General features: G+C 40.3%; 2 protein-coding genes across 23 annotated transcripts in view; one reads left to right on the top strand and one right to left on the bottom strand.

The window, feature by feature from the left end:
• The window catches only part of LOC127476175 (uncharacterized), a 320,718-nt gene that overhangs the window by 296,068 nt on the left and 2,932 nt on the right, over positions 1–21,718 (bottom strand). The window lies entirely within an intron of this gene.
• The window catches only part of PDE1C (phosphodiesterase 1C), a 327,224-nt gene continuing 319,040 nt past the window's right edge, over positions 13,535–21,718 (top strand). For 11 of the 14 annotated variants that reach the window (XM_051798714.1, XM_051798718.1, XM_051798715.1 and 8 more), the window contains exon 1: positions 17,205–17,304. In XM_051798714.1, the coding sequence (XP_051654674.1) occupies positions 17,301–17,304 (4 nt within the window). In that variant the 5' untranslated portion in view covers positions 17,205–17,300. Of the gene's footprint in view, positions 13,652–16,757; positions 17,305–21,718 lie in introns of those variants that run through there. The other 3 variants (XM_051798713.1, XM_051798712.1, XM_051798719.1) reach the window with 3 other exon arrangements.

Here is a 21,718-nt window from a genome sequence, read left to right as displayed (position 1 = left end):
GGCTGTGTCTGTGTGTTTCTTAAGTGTAATTAATGACTGATACCGTGGGCAGGTCAGGAACTTCTCGGCTGGTCTCTGCAGAGATGAGATGGGCTGATTTGTGACAGTGAACTGACTTGAGACAAGGTGATTTAACTTCAAACTTCAAACCCAGAGCTCTTGCAAGACATTTGAAGGCTGTGTGTTTTCTTCCTGAACACTGTCATCTGCCTCAAAGTGATATTCTGCAGGCTTGGGGAGCTGAGTAGCTCTGCCATATCATTGCAGTGAGTGGTCCTGACTGGCCTGGATCAGCATTGCCTCATGTTCATCTGCCAGCTCCTGCTGTCTAGTCAATTCAGCCAGCTGTTGCATGAGGATACTGGTGGGCACCCCAAGCAGTTGATGATCTTTTGATCATCAACATATTTCAAACCACATTTTGCCCATATGTTCAACTGCTAGTGAAGTTCACGTCTCAGAGCAGCTCATATAGCCTGTCCACTACACTACCTTTTCAAAGGTAGTGTACACTACCTCTGGCTCTTGCCTTGTACTGGAGGTGATGACCTTTTACTGTTGCTGTGATAATTTCATATGGGTGGCCCACCTGTGTATCTGCACCTGCAGGTTCAACAAGACCAATTTTGGCCACAACAACCCCATGCAGTGCAACAGGCTGGAGGCAGAGTGGCTGGAAAGGGGCCAGGCAGAAAGGGACCCAGGGGTACTGACTGACAGCAGGCTGAACAATAGTGTGCCCAGGTGGTCAAAAAGGCCAGTGGCATCCTGGCCTGTATCAGGAATAATGTGGCCAGCAGGACTAGGGAAATGATTCTTCTCCCTGTACTCAGCACTGGTTAGCTGCACCTTGAGTATTGTATCCAGTTCTGGGCTCCGCAATTTAGGAAGGATATTGAGGTGCTGGAGCATGTCCAGAGAAGGGCAATGAGGCTGGTGAAGGGTCTGAAACACAAGTCCTATGAGGGAGCTGGAGTTGTTTAGCCTGGAGAGGAGGAGGCTCAGGGGAGACCTTTGGCTCCTCATTGAAGCAGCAATCATTCAACATTCTCCGTTTTGGAGACATCCGAGCCTAATAAGTTGCCTTGGCAATCAGGGACCATTGACAAATTGATGGGCAATCAGGAGACAGGAGTGGAAGGTACTGGTTGACAGGGTCTTAGTGATGAGAAATGCTCATACTGCAACCAATCTGTGGCAAACAATGGCTGCCTGCTCCATGTTGCATAATAACACCCCTGAAATTCAAAGTCTACAACTGTTCTCCTGGTTCTGCAAGTTGGGTGAAACTAAGGCACATATATTGTGACACTTGTCAGCTAAATAACTTGGTCATCTTACTTTACCATGTACTCCTTTGCTCTGAGAAGCTGCTGGGTGGCAAGACAGGGAACTGTGACTTTTCAGCTGCACAGACCTGGTTCAAAGACACGGGGAAAAAATGCAGTAAATCCAGAACACAGGCCCTGAGAGTTAGTTCCTACTGCTTATACTATAAAGAAAGTGACTTTTCCATTAGCCACATAGCTTTGTATATACAGGTAAGTAGATACAATTGCTACATTTCATGAAGCATATTCATTGGCCTGTGTGTTGTTTTAAAGGTTATTTTTATACTATGTTACACCCCGGTCCAGAAGCTCTAAGTTTTACCGAGTGTACACTTTATTTCAGACTTTAAGAGATTTCGCCCATATAAATTCTTGCAAAGCCTTTGATTCTTTGATATCTTGAGTTCACGTTTGGAGAAAAAGCTACACACTTTTCTCGAAGAGATATTTTTTTAATTTGGTGAGAAAACAGGCATTTCGGCAAAAAGGGTTTAGAGGAGCAACATACAATTAAGGAAAATATTTTACAGAAGCATTGCACTTAATAGCAAGTTACTAGGCAAACACTAACTCACAACTTAACTGAAATACCCACAACTTCAATGAAATACAGAAAATAGGTTTATAAGTGTCATAGGTTTGAAAAGAGATGTTGGAATTTTTTCCTAATGTCCGCCCCCCCATCTGTTTCTTTTGGGATGGGTGGGACGGAGCGAAGCCTCACGCGCTGGGCAGCGCGGGACGGGGGATTGAGGGGAGGTTCCCGGGGGAAGCACGGTTGCCACGGGGACGGCTGGAGAGTCTTTTTTTCGGGGGTTTTTGGGTTTGGTCTGAGGACCGGATAGAGCAGGGAGCCCAGTTTCAGCCGCCTCCTTTTCTTTTCCTGAGAGGAAGTGGTTTTTTTTTCCCCACGAGACACCTCGCGGAGGATGACTGAGAGAGAGAGAGACCGACTCATCTCAGAGCAAGGTATTCTGCCTTTGGGACTGCTTGTGGGGAAAGCGGACTCCATTGCCGGCTGTGAAGCCATCGTCTGCTGGCTGCTGCGGGCGCATGTGTCCGCAAGCAGCTGTCGAACTGCCGGGACAGTCCTGCCTTCCTCCCTTCTTTCCCCCCACCCCAGCTTGCCGCGGGTTTCTCCCCCCCCACCCCCACCTGGGGGATTGGGACTTTGTTTTGTTTCTTCTGAAAGTTTTTGATTGCACCATTTGTTGTTTATTCAGATTTTGTTAATAAAAAGCTGTTCTTTTCGTTTTCCATACTTCCACCTGAAGTTTCTTAATTTCTAAATTGTAATCTTGTTAAACTAAGACATTAAGTTACCCACAAGAGGAAGAAAAGAGTAAAGGAAGAGAGATTAAAAGAAGAAAGAATAAAGAGAGAAAAATATAGTTCCCACTAAGAGGTCGCATGTTGGCAAATTTCAGAAGGGTGGGCCGAGGCAAGATAGAGACCTCATGTGTGCCTCTTATCTACTGTGGCCACTCTCCCTAGGTGGGACGTCTGGTTTACTGACTACTCACTGTCCTCCTGAGGGGTGCTGCAGCTAATTAGAGGCTCCATGGGGTGTGGTGTGTGTGGGCTACCAGGTTGTCTTTATTGATTGACAGTGCCTGCCAACCCTGGCAGCCATCTTGGCTGCAAGGCTTACTATACACACACATACACATACAAAATGGTTGATTTGGCCCATCAATTAGTGAGATATAAATCTGGTCTCTGACATACTGTTGCAAAAAAAAAAAAAAAGAAAAAAAAAAGAAAAAATATTCTGATGTGACAAACTACAAATCTGTCAAATCTCCTGCATCATGTTTCTTTCAAGGAGAGACTATTCTTCCTGTACCTGCAGCCCAGAACCTCAGCCTTTCTTTACTCCTTTTGCTTTACTTATGCATCAGGAAGAAGCAAGATCTGTGACCAGTTGCAGCTGTTGCTTGGAGTTGTGGACTGTCCCAGGGCCGCCTTGCTTAGCAGGGCCCAGAACATGGTGCTGGGATGCACTTGTCACCAGAAGGTACATTCCACAGACTCTCCCTCCTCACACCACCTGATGCACCAAGGAGTCCATACAGCCCATCATGAGAATGTTGGAAAGAAACAGGAGGTATGAATTTACTGCTTGTGGCAAAGTATTCAGATCTGTTGGGCTAGAAAGCAGTTTTGTTAGGAGTCTTGACTGGGGTAAACACTGCATATTGCATTCTATTTTACTTATGACTAGCTGCAGAAAATATATTGTTCTTTGTGGGAGATTTTACTTTCTATTTTGAACAGGGTTGTACAGAGTAATTACTTATTATGACAATCATCAGAGATACCAGGATGTCTTTTAAATAAAGATATTTTCCTTGAATCACTGCAAAGTTTTGGCAAGCTACATTTAAAGTGCAGATACAGAAATAGAAGACTCAATTCCACTAACTTTCAGGATTTTACTATTGTAAAATAGTAGTACAGTTGACTGGCTCAAAACCACCAGGTGGGAAGTGGTGTGAGAACATGGAGAGCTCTGTGTAGGTGGGGTGGCACTCGCACATTTGAAATGTCAGCTGCCAGTCTACACTGTAATGGGGGTGATTGACCACATGGGACCGCATTCTGACTCTGTGTAAAGCACAGACTTTAGAGCTGAAATTAGCATAAGCTTGCCTCTGGGAAGGCCCTAGCAGACTGTAACAGATAAAAGGACAGATAAAAGGATGGTGAGAAATGTACTGCATGGCTTACTCCACTACTCTGGATTTAAAAGCTGAGAAAATCTGTCCTAAAGTCAAGATTGGAACATGTTACTAATCTAATAGAAGTTTGAAATAATAATGCATACCTAGTCCTTCATATTATAACAATTCTTAATTAGATTCGGTGTTGCTTGATTTTGTTACTAAGTATTTTAGCAAGTCCCAAAGCAGAAGGCTTTTGTGAATGCATGAAAAAAATAGAATAACCAAGTTTTCTACCTTAACACTGGTTAATTCATTAGCAGAAATCTCATCTATACGTGCATTTTTGTGTATGCTTTGATTCCTGTTGTGGTTTAACCCTAGCTGGCAACTAAACAACACGCCTTGGTATCTGCATGGTACTGTGAACAACCATGAACCTCTTCTGTTTTTTCTGCCATTGGTATGCCATAACTCAGAGAACTATTTGCATGGCTAAAAGTATTTGGTGTTTAGGTGGTGTTCAGGCAATACCTGTTCTGCTCTTGGCCCTTCTGAGTAAACTGAGAACAAGATGCCCATCAAAAGTAGGTTTATGGGGGCAGCTCTCCACTTGACATTGCTAGACTTTGGATAGGCAAGCTGCCAGGGAGGAGTCCTTGCTACGTGGCTAATGACCACTCCAAACACCTGCCTGGTCACTGGGGTGGCAATTCCGAAACAGCCAGGAGAACAGTGTTTACTATTTCCAACCTGCAAGTGAATCAGGTACTCTGATCTCTCCTGGTACTTAGCAATTCAGGGCAGGATTCAGCTCCTCTACAGCCACAGACTCAATTTTTAGGCAAACACATAAGCTAGTCAGATAGGCTTTTTCTGTATTCAAACTAAAACAGTGTAGAATGACTCTGGAGGTACCCATGCCTTTCCTTGATTATAGAGGGCGGAGGGTGTCCGCCTGATTAACTTAGGCTGAAGGCCTGCTTTTCAAATGACGGGAATTTAAATGAAATTAATTGCTTTCTAGGCTTCCAACTTTCTGCAAAGGTAGTTTGATAACAGTTCAAGGTCTTGGAATGAAAGCTACCAGTAGAGAGTAGAGAGATTTAGCCCAGAGCAGGTTAGCAGGAAGTAGATGGCAACCGAATGGAATTACATTTTGTGCAGGGTCTCTTATACTTGAAATAGTATATGATATATCTGAACTAGTTTTGCTGCATCAGATGTTTTAGGAAGATGTGGATTTTTATAAATATATAAAAAAATCTAGCTGGCAATTCTCAATACACTCCCTTTTCAGGTAATTTTTAAAAATCAGATTAAAGGAATAAGATAAATAGAAATCTAATTATAGACTTTGACAATAATGGAATTCTACCTATGAAAAATACACTTGTTGAATCTCTGACTTTTTATTAACAATAAGATATTAACCTGCACTATAAAATTCAAGGGAAGCTTCTTCTCTTTGGTAGCTTGAGTATGTTAATGATTAAAGTATTCATTACAGGAATCTAATTTTTAATGATCCAGCAATTTGATCAGATTAATAGAATTGGTTAATTTTGAAATAGAAGTAAATCTGCTACATACAGGGTGATGGTAGGTCTGGTACGTGTCACTCATTCCCTTCGGCATGGCCTCCATCTTGCTGTTAACTATACAGAGGGACTATGCCATTAAATTTGGCACTTACTATTATATACCTGAAGCAGATAGTGTGGAACCCCCTTCTCCTCTCTTTCCTTTAAGAGTAGTATTTGCTATTTTAATTCTTCTGTGAACAGGGCAGCTTTGCACTGCCCTTCTCTCAAAAGATAGAACAATGACTGATGTACTGCACATGCTATAAAAGGGTGGTTTTGTGTGCACTCTTGTGGTGTGTGTGGGTGTGCCATGTGTATATTTCAAATCATTCTTCTGAGGCTTAATTTCCATTTAATGAAGTGTATCTGTAACAACAAGAAGACAGATAGTTCTGCAAGTAGGATATAGGCTACATTCATTTAGCATGAAAGATGCTTTAATCTGACCCAAACCCTTAGGTCTAGGAACTGTGTGGCTGTAGCAGGCAGTCCATTTTTTAATACCTGCTAAAAGTTGGAGCTGTAGCCTGTTTTACTTACTTGTGTTTGTAAGATTAAAGAAGGAGCAGCTGGCTTAGGGAGGGAGTGGTTTGGAGCACAGGTAGGGCATTAGGTTGCCCATTTTTAATTTTTTTAGATAATGTGAAGAGCATGACTTTCATGGTAACTCAAACACTTTAATTCAAATTGTGCTTTGGAGTGGATGTAAAATGTAACCACAAGTAACATCTGCAGTTTAGGTGAAAGCAAATATATACAGAATGTATATGAAAATAGGGAAAAGCAGTGGTCTCAACTCCTTTAGGAGGAAGGGTAGGTAGTTAACCTACATATGTATTTAAAGCCAAATACTGACACTGGCTGATAAGAAGCTGTTCAAGCACCACAGCTCAGGTTTGCCTCCAGGCTGGAGGGAAAGGAGCAGATCTTGATTCTAAGAGCTAGGGCAGCTTTGCTGAATCTGGTGAAGTTGCACTGATTCGTACCCTCAAAAGATCTACTTACTTACTCTGCCCGTTGTAGGGTGCTCTCAAGATTTTCACATCATAGATAAAGCATGTCTGTGAATTCTTATAGCAAAACAAAATACTTTTAAAACAAACTTTGTAGAAGAGGGAGGATAGAAGAAGAGAAAAATTCAAGGTTGAATGGGGGCACACAATAGTGGTATAATGAGTGATTTGGAAAGCAAAATATTTTTCAATATTTGACTGGTATTGTGGTTTAGCCCCAGCTGGCAACTAAGCCCCATGCAGCTGCTTGCTCACACCTCCACCAGGAGGATGGGTGAGAGAACTGGAAGAGTAAAAGTGAGAAAACTCCTGAGTTGAGACAAAGAGAATTTAATAGGTAAAGAAAAAGCTGTGCACACAAGGAAAGCAAAACAAGAAATTCATTCACCACTTCCCATGGGCAGACAAGTGTTCAGCCACTTCTAGGGCTCCATCACACATAATGATGGGAATTACTTGGGAAGACAAATGACGTAATGCCAAATATTTCCTGTTTCTTTCTTCTTCAGCCCACTTTATATACCTCATATGGTATGGAATATCCCTTTTGTCAGTTGGAGTCAGCTGCCCTGGCTGTGTCTCCTTCCAGCTTCCCATGCATCCCCCACCCCTTTGCCATAATGGGCAGAATGTGAAGCAAGAAAAAGCTCTGTGTAAGCACTGCTCAGCAGTAACTAAAACATCTGTATCTTATCAACAGTGTATCTAGCACAAATCCAAACCATAGCCCCATACTAGCTACTGTGAAGAAAATTAACTCTACCCCAGTCAAAATCAGCACAACTGGCCACAGCCCAAATCATCAGGGAGAATGATACCTGCTGGGGAATCAAATGAGATGCAATGATTTGGCTGCATGCACTAACTGGTCACTGCTGTTCCACTGTGTGGTGATTTTTCAAGGGGGTTAGTGGGAACAAATGAAGGCAAAACCATGAACAAAGTAAACCATGGTGCAAATACTATGAGCATCAGAAATCTCTCTTTGACAAGATAGAAAGGAAAATCTTTCAGTAGCACTTTAATTGAAGTATAGTCCCAGGAATGATGTTGAAAGCAGAAGTCTGTCATCACTGCATGTATATGGCAAAATTGTGTAGAGTTAATTCTTTTGCAACCTGTTTTTAACACTGTTGCCTCAGGTTTTATTTTGTTGAGTAATGGTATAAATTTTATTGGTTCTGATTTTGGCTAATTTGCTTTCAACAATGGCTTGCTGTAATATGGAGAATCACATTACACTGGAGAATCATACTTAAATAGTTTGCAAAATGAGACAAATCAAATTAAAAAATAAAGACAAAATCTGATCAGCAGCACTTTTTCAACAGGAGTGAAATTCGAGCATTAAAAATGTTTTTCTGTTGAAAATCTATTATTTGTCAAAAAACTCTCACAAACAAGGGGAAAAATCTCATTTAAAATGTGGAACTACACCTGAAGGCAGGACTGCTTATGGCTTTCATGGTGCTAGGGACTACTAGTTAGTGTGTGAAAGAAATACATAGGAGTAGGTGTATTTATGGGGATCTTTCAAAGCCTTCATGTTCTCTTTTTCTGCTACAGCTTCTTTCCCATTGTTTACCTTTGCAAATGTCTAGACCAGATGTTCCTTTACCCTTTTGTTTTGCCTGATTGCAAGTTGCACTGGAAAGCTATGATATGGTAGTTTGCTAATATTGCATTTTTCCTGGACACATCACAAGAGATGGACCTTGCTGCTGTTAGCAAATTGCATCTAGCTAGAAGAGAATCACATTTACCATGTTACTGGAGAAAGCATAAGCTATTGCCAATGATCCTGATTTTCAACTTAAGTCTCCTCAGTAAACTTCCTCTTGCAGCTCTCAGATGCCTCAATCTCTCTGGGTCATTGAGTAAGAGCTTCTCCAGAGAGCAATTCAGATATTAGGAGGTCCAACTCACCTTTGAGGTGCCTGCCTGCTTCACTGGAGTGGGAGCTTCAGGTTTCCTCATTTAAGCAACTCAACAAAGTGCCTAAAATCAAATGTTATAGATTCCTCCTGTGTTTCTAAAGAAAATAATGCATTTTGGAGTTACAGAGCTGCTTGAAATAGTTAAGATAAAGTCCAGGCTCAAAATGATATTACAATTTTATATTTCTTTTCCTGTGCCTGGATGCATTTGGATTTTCACCCATGCTGTGAAGTCACTTTAAATAGCAAAAAAGGTGTGTAAATTGGGAAACCTAAAATAGCATAAACCAAGAAAATACTCCAGCAAACTGGAGACTATTCCTTTTGTCAGCATTTGGCAAGGGAGAAAATGGTAAAGCTTGAAGTAAGCAGAGAACATCAGAACAGCTGAGCATTAAAAAGTCATATTGCCTTCTGGCTGTCATGCCTAAAAATAACTTACATGTGGTGAATACTCCTGACAGTGACAATGTCTGTTAAAATTTTCATAACATGCAGATAGAGTATATCTAGGAAATGGTAAAAAGTTTCAGGGAAGAATAGCATCTCTACATAAACAACCTGAAGTACTTAACTGCATTGTTGCTTGTGAGAAATATACCAAGCACTTCAAGGGATTTCAGCTGAATTTCTTCTCTGAAGCTGGACATTTCTGTAAAGATTTATCAATTTTTGGTGCATCATGCCCAGCCCTGAAAAGTGCTGAAATCTTCCTTGGGATATTATACTGTTTTCAGGTGACACTGACACTAGTGGCAAGAGAGCCCTCTAACACTGCTTTGAAAAGTATATGCTTGTAAAATTTATTCATCTGAAGTTTGTGGAAATTCAATGGTTCAATATTTTCAGAGGCAGGAGCTGCCAGGTGCTTCTGTGGTCCACTCTAGCTGGAACCCACTGTCTCAGGCGTTCCTTACCACTGGAAATCCTGCATGCTGGGAATCCCTCTACCACCTGTGTAACTGCTCCTGACATTTAGATTCATAGCCCAAAGGCTTCAGAATCAGTATTGAGTATTAGGCTAAACAGCAACCAGTTAATGAGAAGGAGAAAGATTCAAAACAAACAATAGCAGGAGGTGTTCATGCAATGTTTAGTTTAAACTCTCTGATGAAGAATACTCAGGGTGCTGAAGGTTTAAGCTGATTGAACAGAAAACTCTGGACTGTTTATGAACATACAGAATACACCGCTGGTCCAGCCACCACTAGATATCCAAGCTGGTGGTGGTTGGATATCTAGTATCACCACAGCCTGCCTTGTTATTCATAATTTTTAGCATCTTTATAATTTTTTTAGCATTTATTTTTGAGCACTGATGGAAATCTGATACAGAGCTGGCTATAAAACACTGGGTTCAATGGACCTTTGGTCTGACCCAGTATGGCTGCATTTGTTTTTTCTTAATATTCAAATTCAAGTTGTCCATTGATTTAGGATACCTGAGACATTTCTGAATAGATAAAAATTCAGAAATCCTAATTCTGGTAACTTTAATGACTGGTACTACAAATGCCTGAGACCTACATTTAACACTGCTCCTGTGAAATTTGCTTGTCTTAGGAACTAAGTAAACAGAAGCACAGGTATGGAAAACCAGGAGGATAGAGCTCCAGTGCTGCTGAAGTGAGTGGCAGTTTTATCCTTGTCTTCTGGGGAGCTAGGATTTTATTTAGTGCTTTTTTTTCCCATTTCTCACACTACATGAGCCGGGGATACAGGATTGAAATGACAAGTCATGCCTTTGAGTTAGTACACAGAAGTATTTCTCCTTGCAGTTGATGTTTTGAGTTTATGCTTGGAAAGTTTTTGAGTGTAAATTGCAATTAAAAATCTTTAAGTCTTGCTGAGAGAAATTTACATAACTAGTATGCCTTGTCATACTTCAGGGCAGAAAAGTACTGCTTAGAAATAGGAAGTCTTTCCCATCTGTTACAGGTGGTTGTTTTTTCACAGCTTCCTCTAGCATGTATGTTGGAGGATGGCAGATTTGGATGACTATTTTGTTTAATTTCATATGATCTTTGGTTAAAACAGACTTCCTGAAAACATGCAAACGCTTCTACACATTAAAAAGTAAGGGGAAAATATCAAAGTAACTGCTGTTTTATGGGTTGTCATGTATACCCTGGTCTGTTTACAGCAATAATAATAAATATTTTCACCTCACAGTGGGCTTTTCATCTGAAAGATGTCCAGGTGGTTACAAATGACTAAATGAATTGCTCTACATGGCAGTGAACTGCAGCCAAAAGAGCAGCCTGATCATCTATATTGGTACTTCCTGGCAGTGGAAGGTAATAAATGTACTCATACCCTGAGTGAATCTGTAGGGATTGTTTGGGAAAGCAGAATGTAAATGGAGACCTGAAATCTAGCCAAGCAGTGAACAGCAAAACGCAAAGAGTCAGATAGGATCAGGTATCAAGTTTCTGATACACTTCGGTAATTCTTTGAGCGGCTGGATTAAATTTTAACTAGAGCTGGAAAGAAACTTTCCTTCTTGGAAAACTTGCAGGGCAAAACCTTATTTTCACCCCAATGTGAGTACCTCTACAGTTTTGCAGGGAGAGAGCATCTTGCTGCAACCAACCAGTTAAGGGCCTTCTCCAAGCATGTGGCTTCTAAATTGATTTGATTATTTTACCCTGCTGAGTGTCTTTATTCTTCCTGGGGCAATTGCTCACTTTGACCTAAATGAGCTTATCAAACTACTATAATTATTTGAATTAGTATTAGTTGGGCCTTGGACAAGGTAACTCTGGTGTGCACAGTCACTGAACAGCCAGATAATTTTCTCTCTGGGAATCTGTACAAAGTGGCCAAAACACTAGTGAAGGAGATAAGAAATGAACAGCTTGGCAATAGCTTGGTGATCTGGGTATTCTCCTGAGAAGTGAAATGGTAATATAATTCTCTGCTTCCTATGTGCATATACTGTCCAAGCCAGGGAGGAAGCAAGGCTATCTCCACCTGTCTTTTATTTGGAAGAACATTTCTTCTCAAACTGAGAAACTTGACTGAAACTTCATGTTTGTCATTGGTATCTTCCCACAATTTTTCTTTATGAATAAATGTTTTATTGCTTAAGGAAAAAATGGTATTAGCAAATAATTAAATTTTCAAAAAAACTCAAACCCTGACAGTTCCGAATTACTGGAGCTGCCAGGGTTCCATATCTTTCATTGAGATAATGTTTAACTTTGTGCTTTCTAGATATAGTATGAGTAATTCCCTATGCCTTTGCTGTCTTAGGAAGAGCATTAGTGCTTATGTGATCTATATAACCAGTGACAGAAAAAATTATTCCTTAGAAACACTTTACAGCACCTACATGATGGAGTTCAGTAAACTGCTTGAGCATCCTTCATGACACTGGCTACCTTTATAACTCCAACTCTTTAAAAAAAATTCCTGAGCTATTGCCTACACCTTTGAGGTCAAAAATTGCAGGTGCGAGAGATGGAAATGTATGTAAGTAGTTATTGTTTCAGTTTTGAAAGGTCAGGAAACCTGGTAGACCAGGTACTCCTTCCTGTTAAAAACCCTCACTGCAAACAGCTATTTTCCTAATGAACTTGTGTTATATTATTGAACATCCAAATCATTAAAAGAAGTTAACAAAAAAGCTCTATTTGACTGAAGCTCTTCACTAGGATAGAACTAAGTGGAATTTAAATTAACTGCTAGAATTCAGTAATGATTCTCTTCCATCCTTTGGAGAAAAGGAATTTAAAATTGCAGCATTTCTGTTTAACCTAAAACTTTTTTTGAGAAACCAAGGTAGGGCTGAGGTTTATACCTTAAACATGACCAGGTCTGCTGATATTTTGTAAATCTTTTGGTGTGCATGGGACAAGCTTTTAGTAATCTGTGTCTCAGCTGTTATTTTGATGGTAGTCTTCTTGAAAGTTAGTGTTTCCACGTAGTTTTCATCCAGAGCAATGCAAAACCTGATGAATTTACATGGAATTTATTTTTATGCTTGGAAACATGAAAAAATTGGAGCACTTCGGTAACGTGTTTATAATTTTACATTAAAGGAAAAACAAAAGAATTGCACAAATTTATGTGTACTGGAATCATTAAGATGTTGACAGTGTTTTCTTGGATGCCTACTTATAAAACTTTGGCTTGCTGCTTCTGTGAAAACTTTGCCAGCCTTGACTCTAAAGTTTGTCTGTTCTTAGGATAAATACGGATGATCTGCCTGCCTTTTTCAGTGGATTGCTTGCAAGCATTCTGAGTCAATATTTCTGAACATAACTAGGTAAAGAAACTGCAGAGATGAGTTTACAAACCACGGAGGAGGAGGAACCACAAGGATGAGGAAGAGTTCAGAGGACTGTTTTGTGTGTGTGTGTGTGTGTGCATGTCCATTTTGCTCAGTTTATCATCATTACTGCTAAATTACTTACGTTGTTTTCCCATGTTCTTCCTTACTGCTAATCTCCTGTTCTGCTGCCAGTTGTGTTTCTAGACACTTGCTGTTTGTATAAGTAGTATATGATTGATGGTGTACTGTATTTTGGATTGACTCACTGTATCTCAAATACTTAAAACACACTGCTTGTATTTGAAGAATTTAAATTGGAGCACAATTTGCTGCAAGTCAGAAATCCCTGTGAGCAAGAGGAGCCACAGAAACAGGTTGCAGCATAGCAGGGAATACGAGGAGAGTCAGTGGATAGATCACAGCAAAATCTTGTGTGTGCTGCCTCCTACACACAGATTTGACAGCTGCAGCTGGCTTATTGATTTGGTAGTCTCGCACTGACTGCTGGTTTCAATAGCAAAGCCTCTAACCAGTTGTTAAACTCTGAGCAGGCATGTAGACAACATGCCAATGAGAGTGTTTGGGCGAGGAGAAAACTGGTGGGTGCATGCCTCTTCGCTTTGGCTCCCCATGAGCTATGTGAGGTTGGCTGTGCGTGCCATCACAGGCATATACTCAAGGACAGCTAAGAGTGAGCTCAAGCGCACTGCTTCCACAGGGGAGAAAAAGGCGGCTGCTGCCAGTACAAGCTAGCAAGATCATGACAGAGCCAAGTAGCAGAAAGGAAGGATTTAAAAAATGCCGGAGTGCTATGTTCAGTATTGATGGCTATAGCTTTACAATTGGTGAGCCTGATTTAATTTCTCTTCTTTTCTTCATTGCCTCTCTTCTTATTATTTCCTCTCTTTCTTTTGAGCTCCAGTGAGTACAGGTAAAAGACAGCTGTTGACAACTGTCTTTTGTCAATATATGCCTTCAAAATGTATAGATGCCCTGCAATTTTTGCTTGAATTGGTTTCACATTCTGTTTTCTGTATTTTTTCCTGCTGAAGAAAATTGCCTTTGAGATGTAGCCCCTCTAGATACTTTTGCTGGGTTTTGGCACAAGTTCACTAAGACATTTTGGAACTTTACCTCAGGAAATCTTGGGCTTCAGGATTGCAGGTTTCCAACTTGCTCACTGCATTTCCTTCCTATGAGCCCAGAACATCACCCTTGGGAGCCTTGGCTTTGTTTGAAATATTTGTTTACTTAGCCAGGGTTTCCAAATTCTGTAACTTTTTTTCATTTCTCAGTTTGCAGAAAGATATATATGTAATAGTTCTTGTTGCCTCTCAAAGACAGGAAGCAAAATTGCTGGGACAGGGAGAGATGTGAAGAGATTAGGAATTTTAGGATGGAGTGCTGTAACTGTTTGAAGAGTACAATTTATTGATTTTGTTTGCTGTCTAAGGAAAAAGTGAGGCTTCTCAAAGCAACAGGTGTTTTTCCAAGGGGCTTGTTATATAAAAGTTGAAATTTGGGGATTCTCTGAGCAGACTACTTTGTTACAATTGCATATCTCACTAGGGTACATATATATATGTACCCCTTTACATATATATATAAATTACAATAGAACTTAGAAACAAAGCAAGCTTACATCCCATTTTAATTTTTAGATGAAATCCAAGTTAAAATATAAAATAACTTACTTGTAATAATCAAAACAAATGCCTTTAAGAAGACAAGAGATTCCACTTCCTTGCTGTTGTGAAATCAGGAAAGTTTTTCCTGCATGAGATTAGCATAACTGGGTCACAATTTCATCTAATAATGATGGATTCAAGCTTTTATTGGTGTGGGAGGAGGTACCTGTTTATTCCTCTGCTTTATGGAGAATTTGTTTTGCAATAATTACATAATGTAAACTTTAAGCTTGCAGAAAAAACTGGAGATGGAAATGTATGTTTCATTAAAATATCTTTATGTAGTTATCTTAACTATCTGTTAATGTTCATATAGCATTTTAAAGGTGAAATTGCCAGGCAAATGCTACTTTTCACATTTCTTCCTCTAATGGGAAGGTGGCAGTCCCTCCATAGGTTGTTGCAATATGCTCACTTTTGAACCCCCTATCTTAATCTCTTCCACTCTCAGCATCATTAGTAGTGTGTTTTTTCATCAGTTTGTGTCAGCCTGAAGGAGAAACTTTTTTTTTTTATGTTCCAGAACAAACCAACAAGATTGCTGGGTTTGTTACTGTGCTGTCTTTATTGCTGCTCATACTGACAAGACAAATAGACCAAATTTTAGATCAAATTACTCAGGTTTAGAATTGCAAGCTTTTTTGCTTCTTAGCGTAGGAGTTCCTTTGCTGTTTTCCTCTATTTGATGCACACAGTGTATTGATTCTGTGATCTGTGCATTACATAACATTTATTTTTATATCTGGACAAGTGTAGATAGGATTGAGTCACATAACTGTAAAAACTTCGCTACCAGCACTGTGTTGTAGGCAGATTGAATGATTCATGTATTTGTTAATCTTTATACTGAGGAAAATTATTCCATCCAAGAAATTCCACAGCAACATTACTGTGTCAGTGATGGGCTTAAACATGTTTTTTCCATCAGAGACTTCTGTGTTTTGGGTCCTGCATATTTTTATGAAATCCTTGGGAAATACTGAGCTGCTGCAACTGCTATTGTAGTGTCAGCTGGAGAGAAGGCTGATACCCTTAAGGAACAGAGTAATATCAGATTGAGAGAAAGCAGCTTCCATTGGGTGCAAAGTGAATCTTAACAGTTGTCATGCAACATCTTCAAATTTTTGTCCAACTCTGCTCCAGATAGTGCTGGTGGAAAAAACACACTGGGAGTTTCGGTGGGTCCGTGATGAAATATCTGTATTATTAGAAGGGAAGCATGGTAGAGAGCACCTGGAGAAGGATGTTGGATCATTCCATTGCTTCTTTTGGTGGACTTGGCAGTGTTTGGTTTGCAGTTGGTCTTAATGATCTTGAAGGTCTTTTCTAATCTAAATGATACTATGAAGAGAAAATATTTTGCATTGATTCACCTTTATACTAACTGCTAAGAAAGGATGATCTTCACAGTGTTTTGAAAACGGATTACTGACAATGAGACTTAATGAATATTTAAATGATAATTTAATGAAAGACCTGAGCCTAACATCAGACATGAGAGTATGAGGGTATGGAAGAAGGCTGGTGCCAGAAGAGCTCCTTGCTGATGGCTTGGAGTTACATACCCTTGTGTCTCTGGAGATGGCCAGCATCCATTCACAGAGCAGCACAACCTAGAGCAGCTTCTCTACTGCTCTAATTTTGACCTTGGTTGCTTACAGCACTTGTGTTGGGAGAGGAGATGTAGGAACTCTGCACTTCCTAAGGACTTCACAGATCCCTGCAGAAAAAAGGGATGTGCTGTACCAGAAAGGCAAATGTATGACAATACTCAAAAACTTTATTCTGTATGAAGAAACAAGGTAGATCCTTTTCCTCTAGATACCACCCTTTTGACAGAGACCGTGAGGAGGACTGAGGTGCACTGGCCCACTGAGGATTTTGGATATTCTGTTTTTACAGACTTTTTGCGCTGGTGTTGTGATATAAAGGGTCTATATCAGAGCCACAGGGTGAGCCATTTAGTGGGATGGTTCATATAAATTTATATTTATAGATTGAAATGAAGTGGTGAGGAGATCTGCTGTAATTTAAGTGTGTTTGGAGAGGAAGGATGTGGCACTGAAACACTTAATCTAACTCACAGCAATTCTTTCTAAATCTTGCAGGTAAGTTTCTTTATGAGAACACTGTCTCCATTTTGTGTGTAAAAGCTCTCCTTCCAGTTATTACAGAAGATCTGAGTTTTGCTTTGTGGTGCTTTTAAACTGATGCAAAATTCAGATTTTCTAGAATGCCTAAAGTTCAAAAGAAATAAGGAGGCTGTATTGGGACGAAGTTGGATGTTATTTTTTGGTCTGTGTTTGGCCCTAGCCACCTCCAGCAGTTTATGTTTTCTCCTGCCAAGTCTGCTGATAAAGCAGTGAACTTGGCCTTGGAGGGAGAACTTCTGTATAAACTGTTTTAATTGGTCTGTTGTGATTGGTCAATTGCTCGTCAAGGGCAGTTGGAGGACAAAGTGATGAGGAAAGTGATGAAGGCACCCCACCGCCTCAATTGGGGAAGACCCCCCTCAATTCACTGCACCTACGTCAGGGGATTTCCAAGGTGCTCACGCATGCGCAGGAGGGGGGCACTTACATAACAGAAGGGGTGGGATTGAGAGCCCCTGACGGGGCGGTGCTGGCCACACCTCCCCGGGGCAGGTGCTCTCAATAAACTTTATAAAGGCAGACATGTTCCCTGAGGGGGGCCGGCTCTTCACGATGGACCAAGTTGCTTTTAGCGGGACGCCTGCTTGAAGTAGGAGCCTGCCACCCCCCCCGGAACATGCAGCTGCTGCAGAGAGACTTCATTATTGGTTAGGATGGGTAAGACTTGCTTACAGGTGACACCTGCGTGAGTATGGGGGGGGGGAGCCTTCTTCCTAGGGTCCTTATGCACTTTTTCCTCCGCCCTAATCTTTTCCCCTCAGGCGCCTGTTTTTTTCCTCCTTTTTTCCTTTGTTTGCCACCTTTCCCTAATAAATAGCTATTTTTTTTTTTTGCCAGCTAGCAACGGTGTTTGGTTTATTCACGTTCCAGAATCTCTCGAACCTGTGTTTTTCCCTTGGCTTAGTCCCTTCCCTGTTACAGAGGCATGAACTCTTCTGTGCCTTTTGAGATCAGTTTTAGGCAGACAACCAGGCCTGTTCCTGAGCAGGCGGGCTCTGATGGAAGCACCCTTCTCTCAAGCCAGTTCCCTCTCCCATGTTGAAAGCCAGAGGTCTGCCTCCGCCTCCTCCTTCTACTGCTGCTGGGAGGACCAAAGTTTAGGAGCTTTCAAACTGTCTTCAGGGATTTGTGTTTTTGCTGCAGATTTTCTATTTTAAGCCCTTGTGGTTTATTAATTGTTCTATTTTCCTGACACGACAGCTTGTTTTTTCTAGTTCTTTAGCTTTGCATGACTAAGAAAGCAAAAGGCTCCTGGATGTATCACGATGTATGCACTTATTTGTGTACCAGTGCAAATTGACTCAAGAGGCAAAATCCTGGCCAGCAGAAAATCTGCGTCACTCCACTGCAGTTGGGAGAACTGCAATGATTTAAATGAGCAAAGGATCTATCCTGGACAGTCTTTTTCAGTTAAAGTGAACACTGCTGTAGGTTAGAGAAGGAGCTGCCCTACATACCAGTCAAGCAAATCATGCAGTTTTTCCATGGCTTGCTTTCAAGACTTCAATTATATGCTGATATTGTTTTGCTCCCCATTTCTCCCTGTCAGATGATAGAGCTTGTATCTAACAAATATGCTGAAGCTGTTACAGATTTCTAATAGTTACAGGCTTGAAATCTTTAGACTGAGAATTTAACCCTCGTGATTATATCCAATAGCCTTGTGCACGCAGAGTTGGAAGCATGGTGCAGGGAAAGTTTCAGTAATTACTGAACAGATGCAGTTACTGAAGTCTCTACTGGATTCCCAGCTTGTGAGTTGAATAGCTTGTGTGCTGGAACAACATGACAACAGTAAGCAAGATCATTGTGTGACATCACATCTTCCCTCTTGTTGTCATAGCAGCAGCAATCAATTTTCCTGCAGAAGACTGCAAACATCATCTTTCCATTAAATGGCAGTCTATGGTGTTTAGTCTCTTGCTGCTGCTGCATAATGCTGCGTCTTATTTTTGTTGATTTAGTACCCTTTCCAAGCACCACACTCCCCCTTCTCACAGTTGGGCAGAAAATGAGACCTGTCAAATTTATTGGGAAAGGGGAGGAGGTAGACAGCTTGCTCAGCCAGTACCACTTAATTCAGTTTCAACTCCAAGTGCTTCTTCTATGTAAAGTAGATTTACAGTCATTGGAGATGAAGATAAGGAACACTGGGTTCATGCTTCATATCCTTTATCTTTTAGTATTGACAGTGAATGCTTGTTAGGAGCGAAAGCTTTCCAAAATCAAATTTTACTGGTTTCTCCCCCACGTATGTGAGTAGCTGAGGTATTTGAAGTTCTCTCATAGGGCATGCTGATTTCTTTTTATGGATTCAATTTTTCACATTCGGTTTTCCTTTCCATTTCTGGGTCTTTCACTCTTGAACTGTGATAACAGATGTAGTCCCCAAAATTTGTACTAAAATTTTTGTCTTTATGCTTTATAATTTTCTCGCTTTTATTTTGTTCTTTGTGAATGCCAGTGTGATTTAGTTTGAATAGCGTCAACTGAAAACCAAGTTCTGTTGCTCTAGTCCCCACAAATAGCTAAGCACATATAGAAAATTTCCATGGAATTTTTTTTTAATTGCTAGTTCATGTAGAGCAAATTATTTAACACCTTTGGAAATGGACTTTAAGTAAAAATTATAAATATGTTAACTTTCTCTGAAACAACTCACAAAATCTTGCTCGCTTAGAATACTGATTTTGATTTTTTTTCTTTTTCCTTTTTTTTTTTAAATGAAAAGGTAGATAAAGACAAATGATTTACAAATACCAGGCAGACATCTTTAAGAAAACCTAAAAAGAGATTTTCATTCAGACCATGCTGTTCAACTTGAACATGAAACCTTACTGAAGTCACAGGACTTTTCAAACAAGTGGTCTTCAGTTAGTTGCAGGCTGAGAAGCATAGTGATAAAATACACACCATAATTAAATAAGCACAATTGCTACTTTCATCAAATATCAAGTCGTTGCAATTGCAACACTATAGAATGAACAAAAAATGGAAATGCATGGAAAAAAAGCAGTCTGAAACTTATAGGTGCTCTAATATGTAGGTGTCAATATACAAGTGCTCCCAAGTGCAAAGTGCTGTTTTCCTCTCCGATTAGAACTGGCATTTTGCGGGATAGGATTTTTATACACTGCTATATGTGATGTGAATAGCAAAATACTAAGCCCATTTAGTTGGTACTGATTTCCTCCCACACTCCCAAAGCTGTGATTATTACCAAACATGTATAGTGTTAATAATCACTACTTCCCATGAAATGTACTCTGAAAAAGGCATTTTTAGAATGCATAGACTTAAATTGCCCTTATTTGGTGGCACTGTGTTATCGGTTACCTTGGCTGAACGCCCAGTGTCCACCAAGACTCTGCCCTCCCCCCACTTCCCCCCCCCCAAGAGAAAAGGAGGAGAGAAGGGGGAAAGAAGAGGAAAAAAAAAACTTGCAAAACCGATACTGCCAAGAAAGGCGGTTTTATATTTACACAGAGAGGAAAAAAAAGAACTATAAGCATTATACACACAGGGTAAACTGACAATAAAGACTACTTCTCTGCGAAAGGTGTTTTCCTCCTCAGAATACCAGCCGTCTATCCCATGCAACTGTCCCGGAAGAGAAAAGGAGAAGTTGTTTCCTTCTCGTCCCTTTATATCTGAGCTGACGTAACATAGTATGGAATAGTTTATTGGTAAAATATACATCAAATGACCTATCCTAGTTCTGCTTCCCTCCCAGGGAGGGTAACAAACCCACTACACACTGTACCACATTTTATTAGTCTTACAGGAGGGACGTGGTTTTTTCTCCCAACTGCTGGCCGTTGATTGAAAGACAATCCACCCTGAACATTATCTTAATTCAGAATTACAGATCTTGCAGGTCAAATTATGTTCTGACAACAGCCCTGGTAACTTGTAGCGGTTAGGCCCTTGTACAACAAGGAATGAATGATGCTCCTCGTGCGGTGGTGAGACAAAGAGGATTTATTCAAACTCGCGTGCTCCTTTATCCTTACACATCATGTGACTTTCTTAACCAACCAGTTTACTAACTCTGGGGCATGCTCCTTGGGCTCTGTACCTGGGCACATCCTCTGTGCCACCTTAGCCACGCCTCCTACATATCCCCTCTTCTAATTATATTAAGAAGTCACAAAAACAGTATGAACAAAATGCAAACAACAATGCAAACAACAATTTTAACAATCAGAACATTATAAAACTACCAAGCTTCGCAGTGATCCAGCACAGTGCTTGCTCAGTGTCTTAACTCTAATATAAACCTTTTTAAAACCTTCTCATATTCCTATAGGGTAGTGCAACTTGGATAATTACTTTATTAACTTGGGGTTTAACTTAACTGTGTATAAACTTATAACTTTATTAATCTGAGGGTTTTTATAACTGGGGAATTCAACTTTATTTAAGAATAGGGTAATCTTAGCAAACTATAATTTCTTAAAAGCGACCTGTGGCTGAGGTAGTGTTATTTTGTGGGGTGTTTGTCTTTTATTATTTGACCAGTCAAACAACTTTTTTCACTCACTCATACATACGTCGGTGGCCACCGTACTCTGAACATACACACGAACACACACACGCACATTCCAGAGATTGCTTTTCACCACGTTGGTCATTTTCTAATGTAAACTTGAAAACATAACATAACTCTTTTCCAAACTTCTGCGTTGCTCTGGTTCCTACTGCTGTGGTCACATATTTGAATAGGGTTTTTCACACCTGGAAGAAACCTGCTTGAGTTTTTTCTTACAACTTTTAGGCATAGCTTTCTCTCCATGTCACAAACCTAGGAATCTCATCCATCGTCCTGAAATCAAATCTTACTATGATTAACAACTTGGAAGAAACAAACGCCTGAGGTGTGTGCTGCTTTTCAGACCTGCTTCTTTCAGCACTGTCACAACTCAAAAATTGATAACATACATAGGTTTTTACAGATGTTCTTGCAGGTTACACCAGTTCTCCCCCCTTTTGTTTAAACTTAGCACGTGTTTCAATATGTGCCTGTACTGTTTTATGGATAAGTGTGAGATGCTTGACGTGAGAATTTTCC

This window comes from Manacus candei, unplaced genomic scaffold (genome assembly GCF_025592945.1).
Source record: "Manacus candei isolate 608988 ecotype Guabito, Panama unplaced genomic scaffold, ASM2559294v1 h1tg000049l, whole genome shotgun sequence".
NCBI classification, from domain to species: domain Eukaryota; kingdom Metazoa; phylum Chordata; class Aves; order Passeriformes; family Pipridae; genus Manacus; species Manacus candei.
This window is presented reverse-complemented; position numbering and strand designations above follow the sequence as displayed.